Here is a 25159-nt window from a genome sequence, read left to right as displayed (position 1 = left end):
ATAGAAATTAAAGCAGCTGTGACGTTCTGTGCAGTTCTGATTGTGATATGGATTTGGCGTAACCCTGTTTAACCATTCACGCATTTGCCCTAAACCAGCAGGAATCTGTGAAAATAACTAGAGAAGGAATTACCCTATTTCTACTTTTTCTGGGTTCCATTCGCAAGAGTTGGGAACTTTACAGTCGAATTTCTCAAATAAAGTATATAGATTTTGTGACAACGCTGTTTGAAAAACTCTTCTTGAGGAAGACACTGTGTTCACTCTTGACCAGGTGGAAAAGTTTGGAAAGGCTCTGAACTATGCAGAAGCAGCCTTGTCATTCATTGAGTGTGGAAATGCCATGGAACAGGGCCCCATGGAGTCCAAATCTCCTTACACCATGTATTCAGAGACAGTTGAGCTCATCAGGTAAGCACTGCATTTTCTTGCAAGAGGGTGGGGCAGAAGGTGGAGGGAAGAATATATATAAGTACTGCAAACACAGAAAAGATCCCACTCTCTGGGTCAAAACGGTGAGCAGGCCTGCCATTGCAACATCAAGCAGGTGACTGGAGGGTATTTGAAGATGGTATTGCAACGCTGTCGGGTTCAGTACCCTGGGCTGACTGTGAGGTGATGCGGTATATGAGAATGACGATGTAAGAGAAGCCCCAAGAAGGCTTCCTGAGAGCTTTTGTAATGACGGGGGTACATATTAAGAGAGCGCTAGAACTGAGCATGAGGAAACAGGTCTTGCCTTTAGAGCAGTGGACAAAATATGAGGAAGCTAAATTCTACCTTGAACCATACCCTGAAAGAGGGTATTCAGGAAAGAAAAAAGAGAGAAGGATTCATCATGAAACAATCATGCAGTCTAAATCTGTGAATGTGGCTGCCCTCAAGTATCTTTATGAAGTTGGTTAAACCTGAAATGTGGGCTTCCCTGGTGGCTCAACCTGCCTGTAATGCAGGAAACACAGTTTTGATCCCTGGGTCGAGAAGGACCTCTGGAGAAGGGACTGGCAACCCACTCCAGTATTCTTGCCTGGAGAATCCCACGGACAGAGGAGCCTGGCAGGCTCCCGTCCATGGGGTTGCAAAGAGTTGGACACGATGGAATGATCAACACTTTCACTTTCAAACCTGAAATGTACAATGTAGAACTATCTGTGCTATAAATGTATTACTTTAAATAAATATCTATTATAATTATTCTTGGGGGATAAAAAAAGATCACACTGTCAGCTACCAAGAGCCAGTGTTCATCCCCCAAATAAGATGGACGATCTTGCAATGTGTTTTGGCATCGCCTGCCTCCTTTGATCTCTGTGTGAGTGAGGGTTGGGAGGGCGGCTCCTCCAACCCCACTGGCCAGAAGGAAGCTTTGTCTGAGGGAGACGTGAGTTGTCGACTTCGCCTGCTGGGAAGTGGCAGAATTTGAACTCTTTTCACCTCTGTACTGTGGTTTTATATTATTATATGATTTAATACTATTTATATTTATATAATCTAAATTCTAACTCCAATCAATAAATGATTTGGGAGTATTTAATAACAGGAAAGAAGGTGCAAGGGGATTTTAGGAAAGGAAACCCATCCTATGATGCTCTGCCTGAAAAGGTACTGGCCTTGTTCTGGTCTAAGGCTTGGACCTGAGCACCATCCCCCAGCCTGAGCTAGGACCACAGTGCGAACAGACGCAGGCTTTATGACCGGGGCACAGCAGGGCCACAGGCGGGAGACACCTATCTTCCACGATGGCTGCATGGAAAGGCACATCCTTCATGTCGCTAATGAACCATTAAGGGAATTTCATCCATTAATCGTTCTCAGACAGCCTTTGTCATGTTTTATGTCTTTAGCTGGTTCAGCTGCTTGGAATAATGTCTAATATGCATTATATGAAATGACCCTTCCCAAAATTAGCTCTAAGAGATTGTTCTAATTCTGGGATTCTAGGCCACCTGAGAGTAGATGTGTTTTACCATGCCTCACTATTCCAGATGGACAATTTCTTATTTACTTGTGGCTGGGCTGGGTATTCGTCACTGGGCACGGGCTTTCTCTCGTTGTGGAAAGCAGGGCCTGCTCTTCGTTATGGGGTGTGGGGCCTCTCATCACGGTGGCTTCTCTTATCTCAGAGCACGGGCTTAGTTGCTCTGCTACATGTGGGCTCCTCCCAGACCAGGGCTGGAATCCATGTCCCCTGTGTTGGCAAGCAGATTCTTAACCACTGAATCTCCAGGGAAGCCCTGGAAGATTTCTAATCATCCTAAATTTAATCTTCTTGGTATGCGTTGACCCCAGTCAACGGTGTTTTCCATCACTCTCCTCTGGGATTCAGGAAAGGATGACATCCTTTGAAATTGTCATCCCAACATCAAGAACACATCACCTGCAAAACGCACTTTTCAAGAATGTTTCAGAAGTCAACGCTGTCCAGCCCTTTTTCTTATTAAAATATTTCTGCTACACCAATGCATTGGCGATTCCTTCATACTGTCTTCTTATTTGGTACAGTATTTTGGACTGTGAAGAAAAGAAATTGCCATAGTAAAAAAAAGACTTAAAATTACTTTAAGAGATCTTGTTGTTGTTCAGTTGCTAAGTTTTGTCCGCAACCCATGGACTGCAGCGTGCCAGGCTCCCTCGTCCTTCACCATCTCCGGGAGTTTGCTTAAACTCACGTCCATGATCTTAGTTTCTCCTGGTTCACCTCTGAATAAGGCACAGACGTGGATGCCCACAGGCAGGCGGGGAAGAAAGTAGGAGGAAGTAGACAGGCACGAGGCTGTAAGGTGTCCTAAAATGCAAGTGCCTTGAGCACAGGGGTTTGGGAGGGTTGTCTGATCTGTTCATTAATGTGTTCATAGCCCCTGGAGGAGTTCTACAACATAGTATGTACTCAGTCAGTATGACAGATCAGCAGGTCACAGGGCCTGTGGTGACCTGGAGTGTACATGGTCTGCTTAAGGCATTCACACTTTAAGAGTAAACAAACAAACCCGAGCAGCAGTAATTGCCTGATTCCATCAGATACAACTGGAGGTGCTGACAAGCACACCCGCTCTGCACCAGCGGTGGGACTTTGCATGGGTGGAGAATACAGTCCGTTTTTTAGATGATTGAGTACAGTCCCTTAAGCTACTCTGAAAACTAAAATGAGAGCTGTTGTTATCTGAGTTAGAAGATAACATTAATTTACTGCTTGAAACTGCATGTTGCCCACCAAGTTTGAGACTCCCTTCCCCCACTGAGAGACTCTGGGAGCCAGGAGCACTTTTGCTGCGGAGTGGGGGGGTGGGGGGGGGGGGTGCAGGGTCCTGCCACAGATGCCCAGCTAAGGATGTGAGAGAATTCCTCTCTCCACCAAGGAAAAAGTGCCTGGGGACACTGGCAAATGGAACCCCACCTCCTCAAATCAAAAATTGCACCATGTAGACTTCCTTGGAGGTCCAGTGTTTAAGACTCCACGCTTTCATTTCAGGGGGGCATGGCTTCAATCCCTTTTCAGGAAACTAAAAGGGATTGTATATCTACATCCCACATGCCAGAATTTTAGGGAAAAATTGTAGCATAAAGGCTCTGAAAATTAAATTGTAATTGGAACCACATCCCACAGAAGTAGGCGAGGACTTGCCTGCTAAACCTAAACAGGATGACTTCCTTTTAAAAGAAAATATTTAAACAGGATCCAGGATCTTCTTTGGAGCAGGCAATGGCACCCTACTCCAGTACTCTTGCCTGGAAAATCCCATGGACGGAGGAGCCTGGTGGGCTGCAGTCCATGGCGTCGCTATGAGTCGGACACGATTGAGTGACTTCACTTTCACTTTCAGGATCTTCTAACATAATAGCCAGAATGTCTAACATACAGTAGAAATTCACTCATCATACCAAGAAACAAGAAAATCACAGCCAAGATGAGAAGAAACACATGGTTGACACCAGTAACCAGGATGAATCAGATGTTAGAATTATCTGACCAGGATTTTAAAGCAACTATCAGAAAAATGCTTCAACAAACAATTAAAAATTCTCTTGAAACAAAAAAATTGAAGTCTCAACAAAGAAGAAGAAGTTATTTTGGAAAAGAACCAAATGGAAATTATGGAACTGAGAAATGTAACGGAAATATAAAGCTCACCAGAGGGGCACAGTAGTAGAGAAGCGATGACAGCGGATAGAATCAGTGAACTTGAGGACAAGAAATAGAATCTACGCCCAACCTCAGCAACCAAGAAAGCAGACTGAAAAAGAAGTGGAGAGCTTCAAGCACAATGACAGTAAAACCTCCAGGTCGTCCTTGGGGTCCCCGAAGAAGGAGAGAATGGAACTGAAAGATATGTGAAAGAAGTAATGTCTAGGGCTTCCATGGTGAAGAATCCCCCTGCCAGTGCAGGAGACATGGGTTCAATCCCTGGTCCAGGAAGATCCCACATGCGTCAGAGAAACAGCCCAGGAGCCACAGCTGCTGAAGCCCAAATGCTCTAGAGCCCGTGCCTCACGACAGGAGAGGCCACAGCAAGGAGAAGTCCTCACACTATGCTAGAGCATAGCCCCCACTCACCACAGCTAGAGAAAAGCCCACGCAGCAAGGGACCCAGCACAGCCAAAATCAGTAAATAAGTTATATTTTTTAAAAGAAGTAATGACTGAAACTTGCCAAATTTGGCAAAAGACATAACCCTACAGGTTCAGGAAGCAGAGAAAACTCCAAACAGCCTAAAGCCAAAGCACTGCATGTCAATACACCATCAAAACTACATTTCTGAAAACTGACAACAAACACAAAGCCCTGAAAGCAACTAGAGGAATGACGCATTACCCACAGGGGACGCCGGTTCAGGCACAGCGGGCGCGCGGGCTGACGCCGTGGGAGCTGGGGTGGCATGCCAGGCCTCCAGTGCGGAGAGAAGAAAGCCTATCTAACTGTGCACTTAGATCCAGTGAGGCCGCGCGCTTCAGGAATACAGAGGAAACAAAAACATTCTCGGATTAAGGAAAATGAAAAGCTTGTATCTAACAGACCTACCTTTAAATGTTGGCTAAAGGAAGTTTCTCAAACAGAAAGGAAGCAGCAAAAGAAGGAATCTTAGACCAATTGGAGGAAAAGGAAAGCAACGTAAGCCAAGAACTGTGCGCACGTGCAATAAACCACCCTCCTCGTGAGCTGTGTAAACCAGAGTGCTCAGTGACTGAAACAAAAAATATACCACCATCTGTGATAGGTGCACATTGTTAATCGCTCAGTCATGTCCAACTCTTTGCAACCCCGTGGACTGTAACCCACCAGGATCCTCTGTCCATGAATTTCCCAGGCAAAAATGCTGGAGTGGGTTGCCATTCCCTTCTCCAGGGGATTTTCCTGACCCAGGGGTCAAACCCGGCAGGTCTCCCACATTGTAGGCAGATTCTTTACCACCTAAGCTACCACGGAAGCCCATCTGATACTCAAGGCAATGTTATTTAAAGGCATAAACGTGGAAGTAAGGTTTCCACCCTTCATGCAGAGTAGAAAATGTTGATACCAATAAACTGTGAGAAATAACCCCATGAAAGCTAAACAAAGGGGATACACTTGAAAAGGGAGGGAGGTTCAGGAGGGAGGTTCAAGAGGGAGGGAACGTAAGTATACCTACGGCTGATTCATGCTGATGTATGGCAGAAACCAAACCAATATTGTAAAGCAATTATCTTCTAATTAAAAATAAATAGATTTTTACACACTCGCCCTCTGCCATGGCCCACACTCTGTCTGTGGAGTGTGCTTTTCTCTGAATCTGAATAAATCCATTTCTTACCTATCAAAAAATAAACTTTTTAAAAGTACTACAAATCTACATGTGTTGGAGACGGTGTAATAACAGTACCTTTTCTTGAGCAACTTGCAACAAGCCAGCCTGCTATGCTAAGAGTGTTACAGATACTGTTTCACTTAATCTCTACAGCAATGCCATGCGCTCAGCAGTAATGTACTCATCTTACTTTATAAATAAGGGAAAGGAGGCTTAAAGATGTTAATTTGTGTAAGCTCCCATGACTAATGAGTGACTAACCTGGGATTTGAACCCAGGACTCCCTGACCATTCCCCAGCCTGCCTCAGGTCTCTCCAAGGATCTGCAAGTAACCTGGTGTATTATTGGAGAAAGGAATGACCATGAACTGCTGATCAGAGAAATAAGTGAGATTGAGAAAAGTTCATAAAATCTACTAGTTATACTGCTGTCAAAATAAGAGTTTTGTAACAATAAAAGAAAAAAAGGTAAACCCACATATTCATCTGAGGACAAAGAGTAAACATTTTTCTGGAGATTGGTCCGAAAGGGTTGAACTTTACCAACATCTTCTCAGCCACTCAGCCATAGATCAGAAGTTGTAAAAATGGATGCATCACCATATACGTGGGTAATGCTTGAATGGATAACACTCTTGACTGTCTGTAGAATTTGGACTTGTATTGTTAAAAAGCAGAAAGTATCTAGATGGTCATCAAAGTCATTTTTTTCTAGTCATGACAATAATGTCATGGTTAGGGGAAATGGGCAACCTCAGCTGGCTCTCAAGAAAGAACCGTCGGGGCTCCCCAGGTGGCTCAGTGGTAAAGAACACGCCTGCCAATGCAGGAGACGTGACTTCAATCCCTGGGTCAGGAAGATCCCCTGGAGAAGGAAATGGCAACCCACTGCAGCATTCTTGCCCGGGAAGTCACACGGACAGAGGAGCCTGGCGGGCTGTAGTCCATACGGTCACAGTCGGACGTGACTTAGTGACTAAATAACAATAAAATCAGCAAGCACCATGAAGGACTAAGAGAACTACCAACCTAGAAGATGTTCGATGGCTAGTAAGAAAGCTTTATTTCTTTGTTTCCCTTTCCTTTTTTTTCTTTTTAAGGTATGCCATGAGACTAAAAACCCACTCAGGCCCCAATGCCACACCAGAGGATAAACAGCTGGCTGCATTATGGTAAGTGCACCATACCGGCTTAAAACAGCCTCCCCAGCCTTGCACGTCTGCACTGGCAAACCTGGTAACCTGGTGCCAAAATGCGCGATGTGTTCACAACGCTTCTAACACACCAAACTGAGGGCATTTCTCGAGGTGGCCTTGGAGAGCCTGCTCCCTGCTGCCCTACGCACGAGGTGAATTCATGACTAGAAGTGAGCAGGTCTCGTTTTCCTGTGTGTGTGTGTGTGTGTGTGTGTGTGTGTGTGTTCTAAAATCTGGTAAGTCTGTGTTTTAATCATTTGAATGTAAATTGTGCCCAATGTAATCTGTCATATTTAACATTTTGGATGCAATCAGAATGATTCATCTGTCTCTTTACGTGTGGGGTTAGTAGGGCTGAGTCAGGACGGTGTGTTCAGGTTCTCAACCCATTAAACTGAGGAGCCGTTCCTTCCACTTTGATAATCAAAGACTTTATAAAGGTTAATCAACATGTAACAGGTTTTTTCCTATAATAACAGAAATGATAATGATTATGTGATTGTAATAACAATAATTTTCCCCATGACATTTCCTCAGGACACCTCACTGTTAGTGCCTGCTGTGATAAGGAACTAAGATGTCTCTATCTCTGACGGTTCATACTCTACCCTAGAACCTGATTTGCAAGTCGTAGAACCGAATCTCAAAATAGTAATAATAACAATAGTGGCAGACACAAAAAAGAGGGTCTCTGATAGTTTTGCATCACCACTTCATGTAGAGTTTGATGTGCTATTACTCAGGGATATATTGTATTAATACAACACAGGGAATGAATGCAGCCAATATTTTGTAATAACTGTAGATAGAAAGTAACCTTTAAAAATTGTATTAAAATAAAAATAAATTTTAAAATTTAAATAAAAAAATAAAATTTGAGACCATTAAGTTGTATTTTCTAGGTTGGTGTTCTACTCTGTCAATACCATATCTGAGTTAGCAAATAATTATGAGTGAAAAGCACCAAGAAGTAGTTGATATGGCTTGGGAAATGCTTTCTATGCTCTTTTCGAACTTTAACTTTCATGTCAGGATTAATAAATTAATTATGATTAGTTCATATTATATAAGAGGGATTACTGGTATGTGGTCTCAGCATAGTTTTTAATTACTTATAAAAAACATTCATATCTGTTACTTTATATGAACTAATTATAGTCCAGTAGTTTTTTTAAACTTTTTATTTTATATTGGAGTGTAGCCAATTAACAGCAGAGGGACTCAGCCACATGTGTACATGTATCCACTCTCCCTCAGTAAAGTAGCTTAAAAGGGAAGGTGACAAAAACAGGTAGAAGGGCTGTGCTTCAACAAACCCACGGCCAGAAGTTCAAGATGTCCAAGGAAAATCAGAGTAAGGTAGTTCTGCCCTGAAGTTCACCCAGAAAGCAGAGCACGCGATGTGCCAGAGCCTCTCGCTCCTCTCGTGGAGAGAGACTGCCCTCCCGTGGTGGAAGAAGGAAATGGCCAGCTGCTTAGTCCCAATGAAGAAGCAATAAAGCTATTCATTTGTACTTCTGTTCTTTATTTATATATACACACATTTCTTATTGATTCATATTTATTCTTATATTGTTTATGTATATATGTTATTTATACATATTTACTTATATGAAGGGATGTTTTTAATGGAGTAACTGAAATTTTGAATCTCATCAAACAAATAGAAAGGTCAGATACCTACAGACATATATGCATGTATAGAAATATTTAATATATATATAATCATGCTATGAACATTGAGTGCATTGGAACAACAAGATTGTCAGCACAGGGGCCACTCATTCGTCTCTTCCTCCTGCAGTTACCGATGCCTGGCTCTCCTGTACTGGAGGATGTTTCGACTCAAAAGGGATCATGCTGTAAAGTATTCAAAAGCACTTATCGACTATTTCAAGGTACTGTCTGGCTAACGGGCAGAATGTTGTACCCAGCTGTCTCCCCGTCAAGGACATGTTCAATGTAGAGTCCACTGATTTGGGGCTAATACAGGAGCCGTCTGATATCTGCACTAACCCTATTTACGGCCTACTCATGGCATTCAGGGCTCAGAGAATAGCCTGAGAACCCATCTAATTTATCCCCCTGCCTAGGTGCCTAGAGAAAGAAGATCCTGTTACCCACCCCAGCATCCTAGGAGGTCCATCTTTATAGCTAACATAAATTCCTCGTGTTCACTCAGAGCTTCTTCTTCCTCTTAGAAGTAGCTCCTTAGAAGCAACTCCTCTTTGCTATTTCCAGTCACTAATTTAATTTTTAATAAAGGTGTTAATCTAAATGATAAGAAATGGCTTGGTAGAACCCAGAGGCACTAGAATAACACTGTGCACATAAAAGGATAGAATTGGAAACTGTGCTGTTTTATGGGATGAAATCATTTTCATTGGGAGAATGAAGAAAGAGGAGGGGAGACAAAAAAAAAACCCTGATGTTCTGTTGTGAAGTGGACCTGACATCATAATTTATTTGAGACTTCCGGCCTCTTTGCTGTCCATTTGACTATAGAAACAAGAAATTATGCCATCTCTGCCTCCACCAAGTCTTTATCAGATACACAGCCATCATTTTATGTTTATTTTTGGCTGCACTGGGTCTTCGTTACTGAGTGGACTTTTCTCTACCTGCGGCGAGCGGGGCCACTCTTCCTTGACGTGCCCAGGCTCCTCGTTGCGGTGGCCTCTCGTGTTGCGGAGCACAGGGTCTAGGCGCCTGGGCGCCAGCAGTTGCAGCACGCATGCTCAGTAGCTGTGGCTCGGGGGCGCCAGCGCTCGGGCTCAGAAATTGCAGTACACAGGCTTTTAGTTGCTCCACACCCGGACTAGGAATCTTCCCAGAGCATGTCCCCCCTGCACTGGCAGGCGAATTCTTATCCACCGTACCACCAGGGAAGTCCCCACAGTCATCATTTTAGATCTTTAATCCCCAACCTCCACTTCTTGGAGATGATTTCTGATGACCCTGCTGTGTTGGAGGTCCCGTGGGCCATGTGCATCCAGTAGCCTGGCCAAGCATGTAGAGTATCCGGGTGCTAAGCCAAAAAGGTAACTGTCTTAGTCCACTGACAACCGTGGGTTATAATGACGAGTACTGACACTAAGAGTCTCCCTTTACTTTGGGTGCCTAAGTTTAAGTCGTTTTCAAAAAGAATCTAAGAGCTATTTTGGGCTCCAAAATCACTGCAGATGGTGACTGCAGCCATGAAATTAAAAGACACTTGCTCCTTGGAAGAAAAGTTATGACCAACCTAGACAGCGTATTAAAAAGAAGAGACATTACTTTGCCAACAAAGGTCCATCTAGTCAAAGCTATGGTTTTCCTAGAAGTCATATATGGGTGTGAGAGTTGGACTGTAAAGAAAGCTGGGCACCGACGAATTGATGCTTTTGAACTGTGGTGTAGGAGTAGACACTTGAGAGTCCCTTGGACTGCAAGGAGATCCAACCAGTCCATCCTAAAGGAGATCAGTCCTGAATATTCATTGGAAGGACTGATGCTGAAGCTGAAACTCCAATACTTTGGCCACTTGATGTGAAGAACTGACTCATTTTAAAAGACCCTGATCCTGGGAAAGATTGAGGGCAGAAGGAGAAGGGGACGATAGAGGATGAGATGGTTGGATGGCATCACTGACTCAACGGACATGAGTTTGAGCAGGCTCAAAGTTGGTGATGGACAGGGAAGCCTGGTGTGCTGCAGTCCATGGGGTTGCAAAGAGTTGGACACAACTGAGTGACTGAACTGAACTGACTGAAGAGCTATTACTTAAGAGTTATTATAGTAAAGCAAAGCACTTGAATAAAGAAGGAATCCGAACTCTAAGCCACAGAACTTTTAAGAGATCCGAGTTGTGAAAGTATGTGGATTGTCCGTGAAACTGTACAGAATGAACAAAAACATAACTTAAAAATCAGAACTCCCCCTCCAGAAGTTCCTGGTAGATACCCTAAATCAAAGGCTATTTCAATACTACTTAAAGTTCAGAGATTATGAAAACTTTAGGAAACAATGATTAGTGTTAGTTGCTCAGTCATGTCTGACCCTGCGATTCCATAGACTGTAGCCCTCCAGGCTGCTCTGTCCATGGAGTTTTCCAGGCAAGAATACTGCAGTGGGTAGCCATTCCCTTCTCCAGGGGATCTTCCCAACCCAGGGCTCGAACCCAGGTCTCCATTATTGCAAGCAGATTCTTTACCATCTGAGCCACCAGGAAACAATGATAGTTGGTTCATATAAAATAAGTTTCATCAGTACAACTGGCTCTGAAAAGCAGGACTTTGCCAACCCGTGTTTTTTCCAGTCAAGGGACCTCAGTTGTAGTGAAAGAGGCCTGACGGCAATGTTGCACAATTCCCGTGTGTAAGGCCATTTCTTACCATTTTGATAACACCTCCACTAAAAATTAAAAATCAGTCACCACTTCATAAAATTCTTTTTAACCAAAAGAAGCATTTTGTCTCTGGGGAAACCAAGCTGAGGCTATTATATTTTCTTGTTTCTGGAAGGGAACATTGACATCCATATTATAAAGACCATTTTTTTCCTTCACAATGTCACAGACTTGTGTCCAAGAAAGCTTCATTGGACTCTCAGGGAGGAAATCTCTCTGTACATTTAGAAACTTTCCTTGCCACAGGCAAAATGTCTTTTAAATGCCTAATGCAAACAACTGGCTCAGGCGACAAATCCTACATCAGAATATTTAAATAAATCAGAATTTTTGAATTCAGTCTCTGTTAAGGAAATACATTTAATCTATTCTTTTAGACATGTTCAAGAGCAACTTCCTTTAAGAGAAATACTTTAAAGCTTCGTAAGTTAAAACAGTAACAGCTGATGGTCTCATATATTTTCAGGCATTAAATGTGTATCAACAGTTCTGCAAATATGCCCTACATTTAAATATAAGATGTTCTCAGTGTATGTGTGGGAGGGGGGTTGCCTGCCGCCCTACTATCCTGCAGAGAGAAAGCCAATAGCCTAGTAACTATAACTTCCCAGATCCAGTTTCTGTGACCCTGCATTTTATCTACAGGGTCTGCCATTACTTCTCTCAGGGGTCAACCAAGAACATGTTACTGTGGGCTGTTTAAACTCAAGCAGATGGTACTCACTGTCAACATTTTTGTTTTCTTGCAGAATTCATCTAAAGCTGCCCAAGCCCCATCTCCATGGGGGGCCAGTGGAAAGTAAGTTCATTTTTGCGAAGTGAAGGTGATAAATGAGATGTTGCATGAAGCTGAGCAAGGGCTTTCTGGTGGCTCAGTGGTAAATCACCCGCCTGCCAAAGCAGGATATTTAAGAGACGGGTTGGAGCTCTGGGTCGGGAAGATCCCATGGAGGAGGAAATGGCAACCCACTCCAGTATCCTTGCCTGGAAAATCCCATGGACAGAGGAGCCTGGTGGGCTACAGTCCATGGAGTCGCAAAGAGCTGGATACGACTGAGCCCTCCCACCCCAAACACACACACACACACACACACACACACCCCATACACGCACACGCACACACACACCCCCCCCATACACGCGCGCGCACACACACACACACACACACGGGAAGCTGGGCATCGCGCTACTGTTTACCGTGCCCCGAGGGGCCGCCCTGCCTCACCAGGTCCTAACCTCTCCACTCTTGTTTTTCCATGCTCTCCCCTTCCAGGAGCACTGGGACCCCATCCCCCATGTCCCCCAACCCGTCCCCCACCGGCTCCGTGGGCTCTCAGGGGAGCCTGTCCAACAGCAGCGCCCTGTCCCCGTCCACCATCGTCAGCATCCCGCAGCGCATCCACCAGATGGCAGCCAATCACGTGAGCATCACCAACAGCATTCTCCACAGCTACGACTACTGGGAGATGGCGGACAACCTGGCCAAGGAAAACAGAGGTGCGTGCCCCTGGGGGAGCTGTGCGTGGGTCAGCCACAGCTCGGGGAGACAGCCGGGTCCTCGGGCACCGCTGGGCGAGATTTCATCATTCACCCGAGTAGAAGCTGTCACCTACCGAGTGAACTTTCCCTGACTTCTCCCCCTACTCAGCACCTCCAGTGCCTTTGCCTGTCTTTATGGTTACTGTGGGAAAGATCAGAGATAGAGATGGGTTAGAGATGATACAGGTACCAGTGATATAGATACAAGTTATATAGCTATGCACACGTATGTTTTTCTTTTAGACACTGAGGTCCTTGGAGGTAGGGATGACATTTTATTCAACTTTGTAACCCTAAGACCGGCACAGTGCCTAGAACATAGCTGGGGATCTGAAATACTGCGTGAATTAATTAGCTGATGAGTACGAATGTTCCTGGGCTTCCCAGGTGGTGCTAGTGGAAAGAACCCACCTACCAATGCAGGAGGCTCAAGAGACACAGGCTTGATCCCTGGGTCAGAAAAGATCCCCTGGAGGAGGGCATGGCAACCCACTCCAGTATTCTTGCCTGGAGAATCCCTGGACAGAGGAGCCTGGTGGGCTGCCGTCCGTACGGTCTCAAAGAGTTGGATACGACTGAAGTGACTTAACACACACACACATGAGTGTTACTGCCGATTCAAATGATAGCTGGTTACAACTGAAAAAAAAAAAGGTTTTTATGGGTAAGTTGTATTTCTTTTTAATTAATTTGTATTGGAATATGCTTGCTTTACAATGTTGTCTTAGTTTCTGCTGTGTGGGTATATATGTCCCTTTTTCTGATTTCCTTCCCATCTAGGTCACCACAGAGCCTAGTCGAGTTCCCTGAGCTATACAGTAGCTGTATTTCTTTTAAATAATGCTTGTTTTTACTCATAAAAGCATGTTTAAACTGGTATGTATGTAAACTATGGCTAAATTTGTAAAGTACAGAAAATAGAGAAAAAAAATTTTAATTATCGGTAATCTTATCACGGGCTTCCCTGGTGGCTCAGTGGTAAAGAACCCACTTGCCATGCAGGAGACATGGGTTCGATCCCTGGGTCAGAAAGATCCCTTGGAGAAGGAAATGGCAACTCACTCCAGTATTCTTGCCTGGAAATTCCACGGACAGAGGAGTCTGGTGGGCTACAGTCCATGGGGTTACAAAAGAATCAGACACGACTTAGCAACTAAACAACAATCTTATCACTATTAACGTTCTATTGAAATGTCATCTAGTCTTCTCCAAATATGCAGGATTTTTACCAAAATAAGATCATAGTGTGTGTACAGTTTTACATCCTTTTTTTTTTCACTTTACATTATATCAGGCATATTTTCATGAGACTAACTAGTTCAAAAACACCCTTTATGATGGCTCAGTAACGCTGCCATAGTAGTGGTTATACAGTTGCTGTGTCAGTCGCTCAGTCGTGTCCGACTCTTTGTGACTCCATGGACTGTACCCGCCAGGCTCCTTTGTCCATGAAATTCTCCAAGCAAGAATACTGGAGTGGGTGGCCATTTCCCTCTCCAGGCACTCTTCCCAACCCAGGGATCGAACCGTGGTCTCCTGCGTTGCAGGAGGAAGCTACTAAGGGAGCTGAGCTACTTTATACAGTCTTAAAGTATCACAATTTCTCAAACCATTCCCCTGCTGTTGAACATTTATGTTACTTCCACTTTCTTCCACTATTACAAATAACAGTATGATAGATACCTTCATATAAATCACTGTTCATATTTCTGATTATCTTCTGATGGGAGGGAGTTGTAGAAATAGAATAGGTATAGATCAGGTGTAGATTCTTTTAAGACATGGTCAACAGGTATAGATTCTTTTAAGACATGCATTGTTATGAAAGAAAATGAAGTGTTAGTCGCTTAGTCATGTCTAACTCTTTCCACCCCATGGACTATAGCCTGGCTCCTCTGTCCACAGGATTCTCCAGGCAGGAATACTGGAATAGGTAGCCATTTTCTCCTCCAGGGATCGAACCCGAGGCTCCTGCTTTGCAGGCAGATTCTTTATTGTCTGAGCCACCAAGGAAGCCCTGATTGGTATATATGTTATTAATGTTCTCCCTACCAAGTTCCTGCTCTTTCTCCAGTACTGAGTGAGAGTTTTGTTCCCATGGTAACGTGCTTCAGAGGCTAAGACTGAGAAGTTCATGATGAGATGAGAACCAGTGGCACAGATCGGCAGCTGGGCCCTGAGTACATGAATCTGATCATGTAACCAGACGGGACATAACAGCAGCTCAGGGATGGTGTGCCCAGAAAACCCAGTGGGGATGCCAAGGAGGTCAGTGCCGGGGGCCAAGACCAGCAGGACAGGCTCCCTAGAGGAGCTGGCACAGAACAGGATTTTGAAAAGCAGATAGTCGAGTAGCTGAGATGGAGTCGGGGTGGATGTCACAGGTGGATAAAAGAGCAAGGACAAATGTACAAAGGTTTCTATGGCCGGTTTGGGAGAACCTGAGCAGGCCAGGCTCCAGATGGTGCCACCAGCTGCCACCTGTCCCTCAGCAGAGCCACACATCCAGTCTAAAGTCCACCTGGCTTCCCCCAACCTGCCCCTCCTCCCTGGCTCTGTTCCTGGCTTCCTGCCATGCTGTCCTCCCTGCCACCTGGACCCTGGCTCTTCTCTGAGCCTCCCTAGCGGGACCTCATTCAGCACATCCGGGAGCACCTTTCAAAACCTCCTCCCAGGTTCTTGGGCTTCCCTGGTGGCTCAGATAGTAAAGAATCTGCCTGCAGTGCAGAAGACCAGGGTTCAGGAAGATCCCCTGGAGAAGGGAATGGCAACTCACCCCAGTAGTCTTGCCTGGAGAATCCCATGGACAGAGGAGCCTGGCGGGCTGCAGTCCACGGGGTCGCATGAGTCGGACACGACTGAGTGACAAACACTTTTCCCAGATTCTTACTTCCAGAGAGTGCTCTTAAACGGCCTTGGTCGGTGCAACGTGGCAGCCGCATGAATTGATTTGTCTCTGTCAGCCGCTAAACTGCTCTCTGAGATGGCAGAGCCTATGCATTCTTCATCTTGGTGTCCCCTCTGACTCCACCCTTGTTCCCTTAGCATAGAGCCTTGGCAGTGATATGTGTTTAAAGCAAGGACAAACCCAGAGAAGGTTCACAGGCTGGCTGGCAGCCTCAGTAGAGATGTCTCAGAACCCATCTGTGAACAGGACCTACACTATAGCACGGGGAACTCTCCTCAGTATTTTGCAATAACCTATAAGGGAAAAGAAGCTGAATCCTATTTCACATATGACTGGATCACTATGCTGTACACCTGAAGCTAACACAACATTGGAAATTAATTCTTCTCCAATAGAATAAAAATAAAAGTTTATGCAAGCTGATTGCTTCAAAAGCCAAAAAAAAAAAAAAAAGAACCATCCCTGATTTGCCTCCAGGAGCCTCGGACTCCCCCAGGGGCTCAGCACCTAAGACAGTTGAGTACAGTGTAAAGGCTGACAGAGCTTCAGGCCAAGTTCAGGGTGAGAGGTGTCACTGCACAAAGGAGAATGCCGCCCAGAGAAGTCAGTTTTCCTTGCTTTCTGGCTGAATAGATGTCATTGGTTTGAATTAGAAGTCGCCAGTCGAGGGATTCTAAGGACCTAGGTGAGCTCTCTGCTGGGAGGCTCATGTCATGTGATGGGACCGGGAGCTGAGCGTGTATCCCCCTGACAGTCCTCTCTGTTTCACCAGAATTCTTCAACGACCTGGACCTGCTCATGGGGCCGGTCACCCTGCACAGCAGCATGGAGCACCTGGTCCAGTACTCCCAGCAGGGCCTGCACTGGCTGCGAAACAGCGCCCACCTGGCCTAGACAGCTGCCCCCAGCTGCGGCGTGCGCGCGTCTCCACGGATGGCCCAGCATTTCTGGACACTGTGCTCCCCACGTTCCCGGCCACAGCATTTCTCGAAAGGCGGTGAATAGTTTTCAGCATCGAACAACAGTCTTTCCTCCCAGGGCATGTGTGTTTGTGTGTGTGGGTGTGGAATAAGCTGCCTGTGGAGGTGTGTAAGACACAACAGTTCTCTAGAACACATCTTTTTTGTCTAGTTTCCAGCCTCCCAGGCTAGACAAAGTGATCTGATGTTTCTGATTAGAGAAGACACACACTCACTCACACACACACACACACACACTTTCTAGTTCAAAGCTAAACCGTGACTTCTTAGAATATTCAACCAAAATCTCATGGGTTAGTGAACCAGGTGCAATAGAGCACACCAAAAGCTTGACTGCCAGTTAAGATGAACCCAGCTCTTATACTGTTGATTACTTTCAGTATTAATATACTTTTCTCCCATTATTTTTTTATTGTCTGTATTCATGGGTATTTGAATAATGAAAATAAGTCAGTTATTTTTGTGCTGAACGTTTACTAGACTGCATGTTACCAAATACCCTGCCTTTTGTCTGGTCCCTCCCCTCCTCCATCCAGTTCTCCATCTAACTCTACCATCAGCTAAACGTGTTAGATGCAAATGAATCGACTCCCATGGGCCTTCCCTGCCCTGCCCCCCAAAATAGTATGACCATGACCCTGACCCTGAGATTTGGTGGAAAAAAAAAAAGCCCTCCATGTCTTTGAAAACTCACCCAAAGGAAGCAGCAGCAGCTGTGTCCCCGGGCTCGGTGAGAAACAACCCTCTGCCCCCACCAGGAGCCCAGCCGGCACGTGTTTCTTCCTCCCGCCACTGTGACCCCAGGGGCTGTGGAGCCCCGTGGGCTTGTCAGCCGATACTTTTCAACAAGCCTTTTCTTTGTCTGAGAGCTTTCTTACCCATGTTCTTGGCCAAATGAGGACATTGTCTAGGGTGTCCCTTCCCTCGGAATCTGTGTCTGTTGCTTTGTCAGGCCAAGAACTGTTTGCTGCCGTGATCCTGTCTAATCCTCCCTGTCTTTGGAGAAAGTGCCGTGCGGACCCTGAACGCATTTTTGACCTGGGGGATGTATTTCGGGGTCTGATGAGCAGGTTGCTCACCACAGAGCAGGTGATCCCTGCAGTTCTGTCTGGGGTAGCAGCGACCGGAACATCATGCTTAACCCCCGTGCATCCGGTACGTGTATGTCTTCCCCCGATTCTTTGTTTTGCTTTTTTTTTAATTAAGTTTACATTTTAGTTTTTTCAACATTTTGTTTACAGTGTTTGTCTGAAATCTCTTTTATTGTCTGAAATTTATTTCTTTTATTGTCTCTCGTCATATCCTAGATTTAGTGTTCTTGTTAAATATATTTGAATACAAAGATATTGGTAAAAAAAAGAAAAACTCTTGGAAAGGAGGATATACCTTGCCATGCTTTAAAAACAAAAATAATGACCTTGATGCCTCTCACTTGACAAAATTACCCCAAGACAGCCTGAGAAAGACAGGTGATGGGGTACATGGAATAATCCATTTTTCAAGGTGATGATAACGTAAAACATGTATATCAGATGCTAATGGTCTCACTGGTTTGGTTGCAAGGTTAACATTTTCGTCAGCCTGATCTGTGGGTGGGAAATCAGATTGCTGTAATTCCCTAGCTCTAAGCCCTGATTCAAAACTGTGCAAGTGGTTGAACAGCTTTGGTGATTTGAAATTCATCTCAATGAACAAGTGAAGGCTTTGTGAAATTTGCATTTCGTGTTGGCCTTTAAGCAGCTGGAAGTATTAACAATACTTCTTTTTTCACATGTATCCAACTGAGGTGCTTCTGACATTCCTTTCACTAATTATTACTAGATTTCCCCTTCCCACTGGGGTCTAACTTAAGAAATTTTTATTTTATTTTTTTTGGAGGACTGAGGCTGAGTTCTACTCACTGTTGCTGAATTCTGATGAAATGTTCAGACTTTCACATAAAAGGACAGCCCGCAGTGTCCCTTGTGCATCCCTGGGGTGCCTTTCTGATCTTATCCACCTTTAAGCCCCAGGCCTCATGGTGGCGTCCACGCAGTGTGCTCACGAGTGAGGGCACAGGCCGCCTCCAGCTGGTTGTGCCAGCAGCAATCAGGACGCCGTGAGCCGCAGTCACTTCCAGCAAAGCGTGAAGCCAGTGAGCTGGGGGCAGTCACAGCATGCCGTTCCTCTCACGGTCGCATTTCACTGGTGCAGCGTGTTGGGGCAGTGGTTGTTCCTTGCTTTGGCATCAGTGCTTTTGATAAGGAAGCATCTTCTGATCATTGCTGCTTCCTTTTCTTTAGTTTTGTTCAAAGTACAAATAGCTCTCTTGTGTTTTCTGATTATGAAACTAACAGACACTCATGGTGAAAATTCAAACGATGCAGACAAGTGTAAAGTAGGAAGTACTCAGTCCCACCCCCCAGAGACAGCACTGCTCACCCTTCCCTGTATATCCTTCGGGAGAGGCTCCCATTTAAATGTAGAATGTCTATCATCATTTCCTTCTATTTGAAGACATTATTTCTTCAGAAGTTCAGTACAAGTTCAACTGGCCTTATCCCTCCATGACCTGAATGGACCTGGATCACAATTATTAGAAATATCTTTGAAAGAGAGGAACCCAAATATATTCATAATTAAAATGTGGGATTTGTTACCATTCGACACAGATCAGACTCACATGCAGAATTGTGCTTGGGAAGAGAGGTTCTGTTAAAACGCTATTTCTGGAAACTTTCAAACTGCAAACGGAAAGTCGGACCCACTATCTAAAGAGAAATGTACTGGAAAAAAAATCTGAAACCTTGACAAACTGTGTATTGGATTGAACATGTGGAATCAACGCAGTGAGCTTTTCTGCACTAAAACGTACCCTTGTATCTACAACAAAGATGTGTGTATTACATGACAATGATGTGTACATTTCTGACATCCCATACATCATATACACAGTTTGTATAAATGCATACATTTAAAAATATATATGTACAGTACAGCTACCATAAAACTGTAGTACGCTTGAAGGATATGACCAGTGCCTAATGTTGAGTATAAGTCACTGCGTGTTTAAATCACCTCGGAACTGCAGCCATTGTTATCAAATTAATAAGTGCAGCCAACCTTATTTATGAACCACATCTTTGAAACTGTGCAGTAGTATATACATATATATTTTTAAATAACATTTTTCACAGTTTTCCAGAGTTACTGTTGAAATCTGTATCACCAAAAAAAAAAAAAAAAAAAAAGCAAGATTTTTTTTAATGATGTAGACACTCTCCAGACCCAGTAATCTGTGTGTGATTTCCTGTTTGTAGATACCCAAGACACTTTAGCAGTCACCAGCCTTAATGCATGTACAGGATATTATTGTGACTTAATTTATCTGCAGTTTTTAATCCATGTGAAATTGGAATTTATAAACTGACTTGGATTAACTATGTCTGCCTTTCTAAGGTTGCAAATGTTACATTAAATGATTTATGTTGTAAATGAGAGACATCGAGTTGTACGTAAAAAAAAGAAAAAATGTCCACCAATTTCTGTGAATATTTTTACAAGGAAACTTCAGACTCAAAATATATTCAAATAAGCATTCTGGTCCCTAGTTCATAATCTCTTTAGAATGGACCTTGTAGTTTCATAAAAGTTTTTAAATGATGCTTCCAACAGATTATCATTGCCAAGTCTGATATTTTTCATGGGGGGAAAAAGTAATGTTTTCATTATTGGAAGTATAGTTTGCTACTTGTCTTTCCCATTTCCCAGCATATTTACACACGTGTGTGTGATAACACACCCACAATGTCCCAGAAAATGCTGAACAGGAAGCTTAAGGGGGTTATTTTGATAGCTACACTGATGCCTGTCCAGCCAGTAGCCCCGGGACACTGTTTTACTCAACATTCCATAATGACAGAAGTTAATTCCCTCACTTGTGTCTACCAGGTTTTTCCAGCTCTAACCAACACGGTGGAGTAATGTCAGCAATATTTTCTTAAGTGAAATGAGAGAATTTTGAACTACCGAAGATAGAGATATTAGACCAGTGGCTTTCTATGATATATATCTCCTCCATGTGAGAGCGTTTTTTATTAGCCTCCTATTTTTTTACTCTTCTTTCTCCCCTTTTTCATTCCTCTCCTCCTCAAATTAAACTAAAAAGAAGCAGAAACAGAAGTAAAACAATTGCTTCATTTTGCCCAGCCTGTATCTTTATATTCAAATACGACAGCAGAACCCTAGCTCTGGTCACCATGATGACCACCTCATCTCAAAGATGACCAGGATGGGGTCCTTGGCTTTGCTTGCTCCAGAGACTGCTGAACTTGGCACTCTTTCAGAGGTGGCTTGGGCTAAGAAATGTCCAATCGTCTTTGAAGAGCTATCTTCCCCTTATTCAGTTTAGCCTACTACTCAGCTGAAGTCTATTCCCATCAGAATCCTATTTTTAAGAAGTGGTGGCCCAGATGGTAAGGAATCTACCTGAAATGCAGGGGACCAGGTTTGACTCCTGGGTTGGGAAGATCCCCTGGAGAAGGAAATGGCAACCCACTCCAGTGTTCTTGCCTGGAGAATCCCATGGACAGAGGAGCCTGGTGGGCTGCAATCCATGGGGTCACAAAGAGTCAGACACAACTGAGCAAATGGCATTTCACTGAATCAACTGGAGTCTTAAGAGATCTTTTTTTTAATGAAAGGAAAAAAACAACCCAACCACATAAACTGCATTTCCAGCAATCTGGAGCCAGAGTTTATTTCCTTGTCTTCCCATTCCCAGAAGAACACAGTTTTTTGACATTACAAACTTCCTGACAAATAGCACAAGAAATGTTCAGACTTTTGAGATGCGTGTTCTCTTTGTTCAAACTGAATCCTTCTGTATATGTCATCAGATGGGTTTGTTTGCTTGGCATAAGGGAAATTATAAAACTCTGTCCTCAAATGAAATACATCTGACCATGGTTTGGTTTGGGTTTTATTATTTAATTGATGCGCTGAGGCAGCAGGGGGTGAATTTGGGGTCAGTTGAAAGGGGATATAGGCTCACAGCTCTTACTCGTAGTAATGGGAATCAAGGGATTAAATCCCTCTGCATTACTTTGAAAACCCACCTCTTATGGCCAATTGTGAACACACTGCTCTGAGGGATGAATTCAAGGTACTAATTGCCAGTCAACACAAGGATCAGCATTTGTCTTTAAGCATCAGGAAGTAATGTTGAGACCTGAAAAGCTGGATCGCAGAGTCATTTCTAACCTAGGAAAAGCTCATCAGAAAATGCTTATATCCAGCTATGATGTAAAATAATGCCAATGTTTAGAATTATCCAAGAGTGCTCTTTGTTTATAAAAAATAATCACAATTTTCTTATTTCTGTATTGGTTTCCAATGCTTTTCCAGTTTTTCATAAAACAGGACTGATTTCCCCCCCCCCCCCCCAGTATTTATCTTCTCTTTATTTCTAGATGCCCAAATGAGCAAAGAAAATACCACTGAGGAATGCGCGTTACTTGACTGGGCAGAGTCTACCCACAGTAGCCAAATGTACGTGGCTTTTTAAAGAACATTCTCTGAGTCTCCTCTGTTCCCTTCATCTACAGTGTGAATGATCACCAAGGCTTGCGTATGGCCACATAGTTCACGTGTCAAAAATCCTAAGCATGCAACACACTCATCTTTAGTGATAGGCACTTCCTTAGCCCTACCAGCTATCTCGGATCTATTTGTAGGGCAAAAAAACAGTATTAACACTTTTCCTTTGAGTAATTCGCAAACTGATTATGAATCCCCTGAGTTCCCCAGGGCTGCCAGCTCAACCCTCTCTGTGAGCTGGCTTGACTTTTTTTTCATTCCTTTAGGGTTTTTTTTTTTTTTTTTTTTCCCTTCTATCAGTCAGATTCTGTATCTTGACTGTTTAGAAGAACAATTACTAGAGACAGCGGGAACTTTAAACAAACAGATTCAATATGAGAACTTGATGACGTTGAGGTTTGAAGGGTCAGGGGTAAATCAGGCTGCCCAGACACTCTCCTCCTTTGCTTGCTGCCCCCGGTTCTTGGATAAAGCCCCTCTCCACAATTCCATTTCCACTATGTGAAATGTAACCCAATTAACTGCTGCCCCAAAGATCCAATTGCGGATCACCAGGTTAGAGCAGCAGCTGGAGACCCCAGTGGTCGCCGGCAGCTGGAGTTAAGCATCACCGTGACAACAGAGGCAGCCCAGTCTCTCTATGTACCACGATGCAAAGGTGTGTGATGTGCAAGGTCCTAGCTCCGACCCAGGTCTCTGGAACCAAGAGGATGACAGTGGGGTCTCCATGGGACCCCCGAGCTTTTGCTGTTACCACTTTTGAGTCCAACCTGCTGGTTGGCAGGGTTCTAATAGACCAGTGAGGGGGCAGGGGTGGAGGGGTCTCTCCTTGCCAGGTCCCCTGCAGGTGGTGGTTTAATCCCACCATCTGCTTCCTCGTCCAGTCCTGGCCTTAGGAAACAGAGGAAGGAGGGACATGGGGTCCTGCTCCCCGTGGGCGCCTCTTCAGTGAGAACACAGCCTGCCTCTAGACCAGCAGGCTCTGAATATCCTGGGCTGGCCAGATGCCCCACGGCACCAGCTTCTCACTACCCGTGCTCTCCTGGCTTCCCTTTGATGCCAGGAGGCCAGTTCTCTTCGTGAGAATCTTGCCCCTCTGGTGGTGACTGTTTTTGTTGTTTGGGGCTGGTGGGGTGGAGGACAGCTGCTCTGGGAGGTGTGTCCCTGAGAAAGGGGGCTTGTCACACGGGTATGTCACAAGCTTCGGGAAAGCAGAGACCCCTCCTGAGGAAAGGAGGGTTTTCCCTCTAGTGGGTTAGATAATTGCCTCAACGTTATTGCTTAATTGTAGGCTAACCCTTAGTCAGGCTCCCTGGAGAGGGAAAGCCAACCTGAGAACTCAGTGACTTTGAGAATGACCGTTCTCCCTCCAGGCAGCAAGACAGAGCCCGGAAATCTGTCCATTGACCTGACTGTCATCACCAAGGTCAAGCCATAAATGTTCAGTTGAGGTTTTCAGCTTTTACCTAATATTTTTATTTATTTAGACATGGGGGCTTCCTTGTATCCCACAATGAGTGCTTTGAGCTTAGCCGAAACAATCATGAAACGCTCATTCAGAAGGGCCCCTTCTTGTCATACCCACTGGAAACCCCTTTCCTAGTCTTTATCTAGGACAAAAGAGTAACAGCTGACAGTCATGAAAGTTCCAGCCTGCGTTAAGCCCAAATAATATCAATACCCTCTTCACAGCAGCACTGTGAACTCCAGGTACTCAGATTACTATTAGCATGAGGAGGTGGAGATTCACCAGCTAGACACTCAGATTTCATCTCATCTCAGGAAGGATGTTAAGGAACAGACACGCCTACTACAGCGCGACAGCGGGTTACCGCCAAGGTTCTGTGACCTCTAGTTCAAAGTCACTCACATGGTTTGCCTCAGCCAGAGCAGGAATTTTAATTCCACCATTTTCCTTTTGCTGTGTCATCTTGGATGTTTATTCGTGGAGCTGGCAATTCTAATTCAAGATTGCAGTGTGGGGATATCAGAGGCCCCATGTGTCACACTAAACACCTTTTCAAATTCTGCATCTTGGTCTTGGGAAAGCTGCCAGCCACTTAGAAACCTCCTCATCCCCCGTGAGACACCGCCAGCCATCCAGCTGAAGCAGCCACCAAACCAAAATAAAGGGCCTTCATCTCCTCTTACAGGAATTGGTCGTAGGATTATTTCAACAATTGAAGAGGATTTTAAGTCAGACAGTTCTATACAGTAATTTATGCTGTAAAAATGTACATATTGTAGCATTGATTATAAAGTGCTATATTTATTAACATCCAATACCGTTTTCATTTTTGTCTAGCTGTTCACTATTAAAAGAGCTTAAGTTCATTTTTGTTATGTGATATTCATTTGAGACTTCTTGTGAGAGCATTTGATATGGGTAAAAAGCACAGGATCTGTGTTGATCGTCACTATTTTAATCCAAGTAGTCATAATGGTCTGTTAAGAATCACCATGACACACCCTACTCCTGATGAAATCTTGTGCTTTCAACTGCATCTTTAATAATGTGATTTTTTTAAAAAAATCTTAACCCAAGAAATTAATAAAGAATGGTGGCTTTAGCAAGGAACACTTCTTCCAGGTTTTCTTGAAATTCGTGAACACTTTTTCCAAGGGAATTCCAGTGGACCCTCCCTAAATTACCAAGAGCTCTTCCTCTTCCAGAGAGGTCTCATCTCCCAGCTGCTTCAAAGACGCCTACAGTCCTGGAGGGTAAAGTTTCTCTCCTTTGCTGGTTGCTCAGATCTGCTTACAGAAGTGCAAATTGTCTCCCACTTGTATTA

At 44.3% G+C, this 25159-nt stretch overlaps 1 protein-coding gene and 1 pseudogene across 9 annotated transcripts in view; both read left to right on the top strand.

The window, feature by feature from the left end:
* Positions 1-20446, top strand: part of AFF3 (AF4/FMR2 family member 3) — a 582175-nt gene extending 561729 nt beyond the window's left edge. For all 9 annotated transcript variants that reach the window (XM_044925651.2, XM_044925654.2, XM_044925653.2 and 6 more), the window contains 6 exons: positions 275-411; positions 6881-6952; positions 8781-8874; positions 12113-12162; positions 12637-12860; positions 16583-20446. In XM_044925651.2, the coding sequence (XP_044781586.1) occupies positions 275-411; positions 6881-6952; positions 8781-8874; positions 12113-12162; positions 12637-12860; positions 16583-16704 (699 nt within the window). In that variant the 3' untranslated portion in view covers positions 16705-20446. The remainder of the gene's footprint in view (positions 1-274; positions 412-6880; positions 6953-8780; positions 8875-12112; positions 12163-12636; positions 12861-16582) is intronic.
* Positions 504-994, top strand: LOC112577985 (annotated as a pseudogene).
* Positions 20447-25159: the final 4713 nt, after the last annotated feature.

Source organism: Bubalus bubalis, chromosome 12, assembly GCF_019923935.1.
Source record: "Bubalus bubalis isolate 160015118507 breed Murrah chromosome 12, NDDB_SH_1, whole genome shotgun sequence".
NCBI lineage: Eukaryota > Metazoa > Chordata > Mammalia > Artiodactyla > Bovidae > Bubalus > Bubalus bubalis.
Note: the sequence above shows the minus strand (reverse complement) of the source record. Positions and strands in the feature narration are given on the sequence as shown.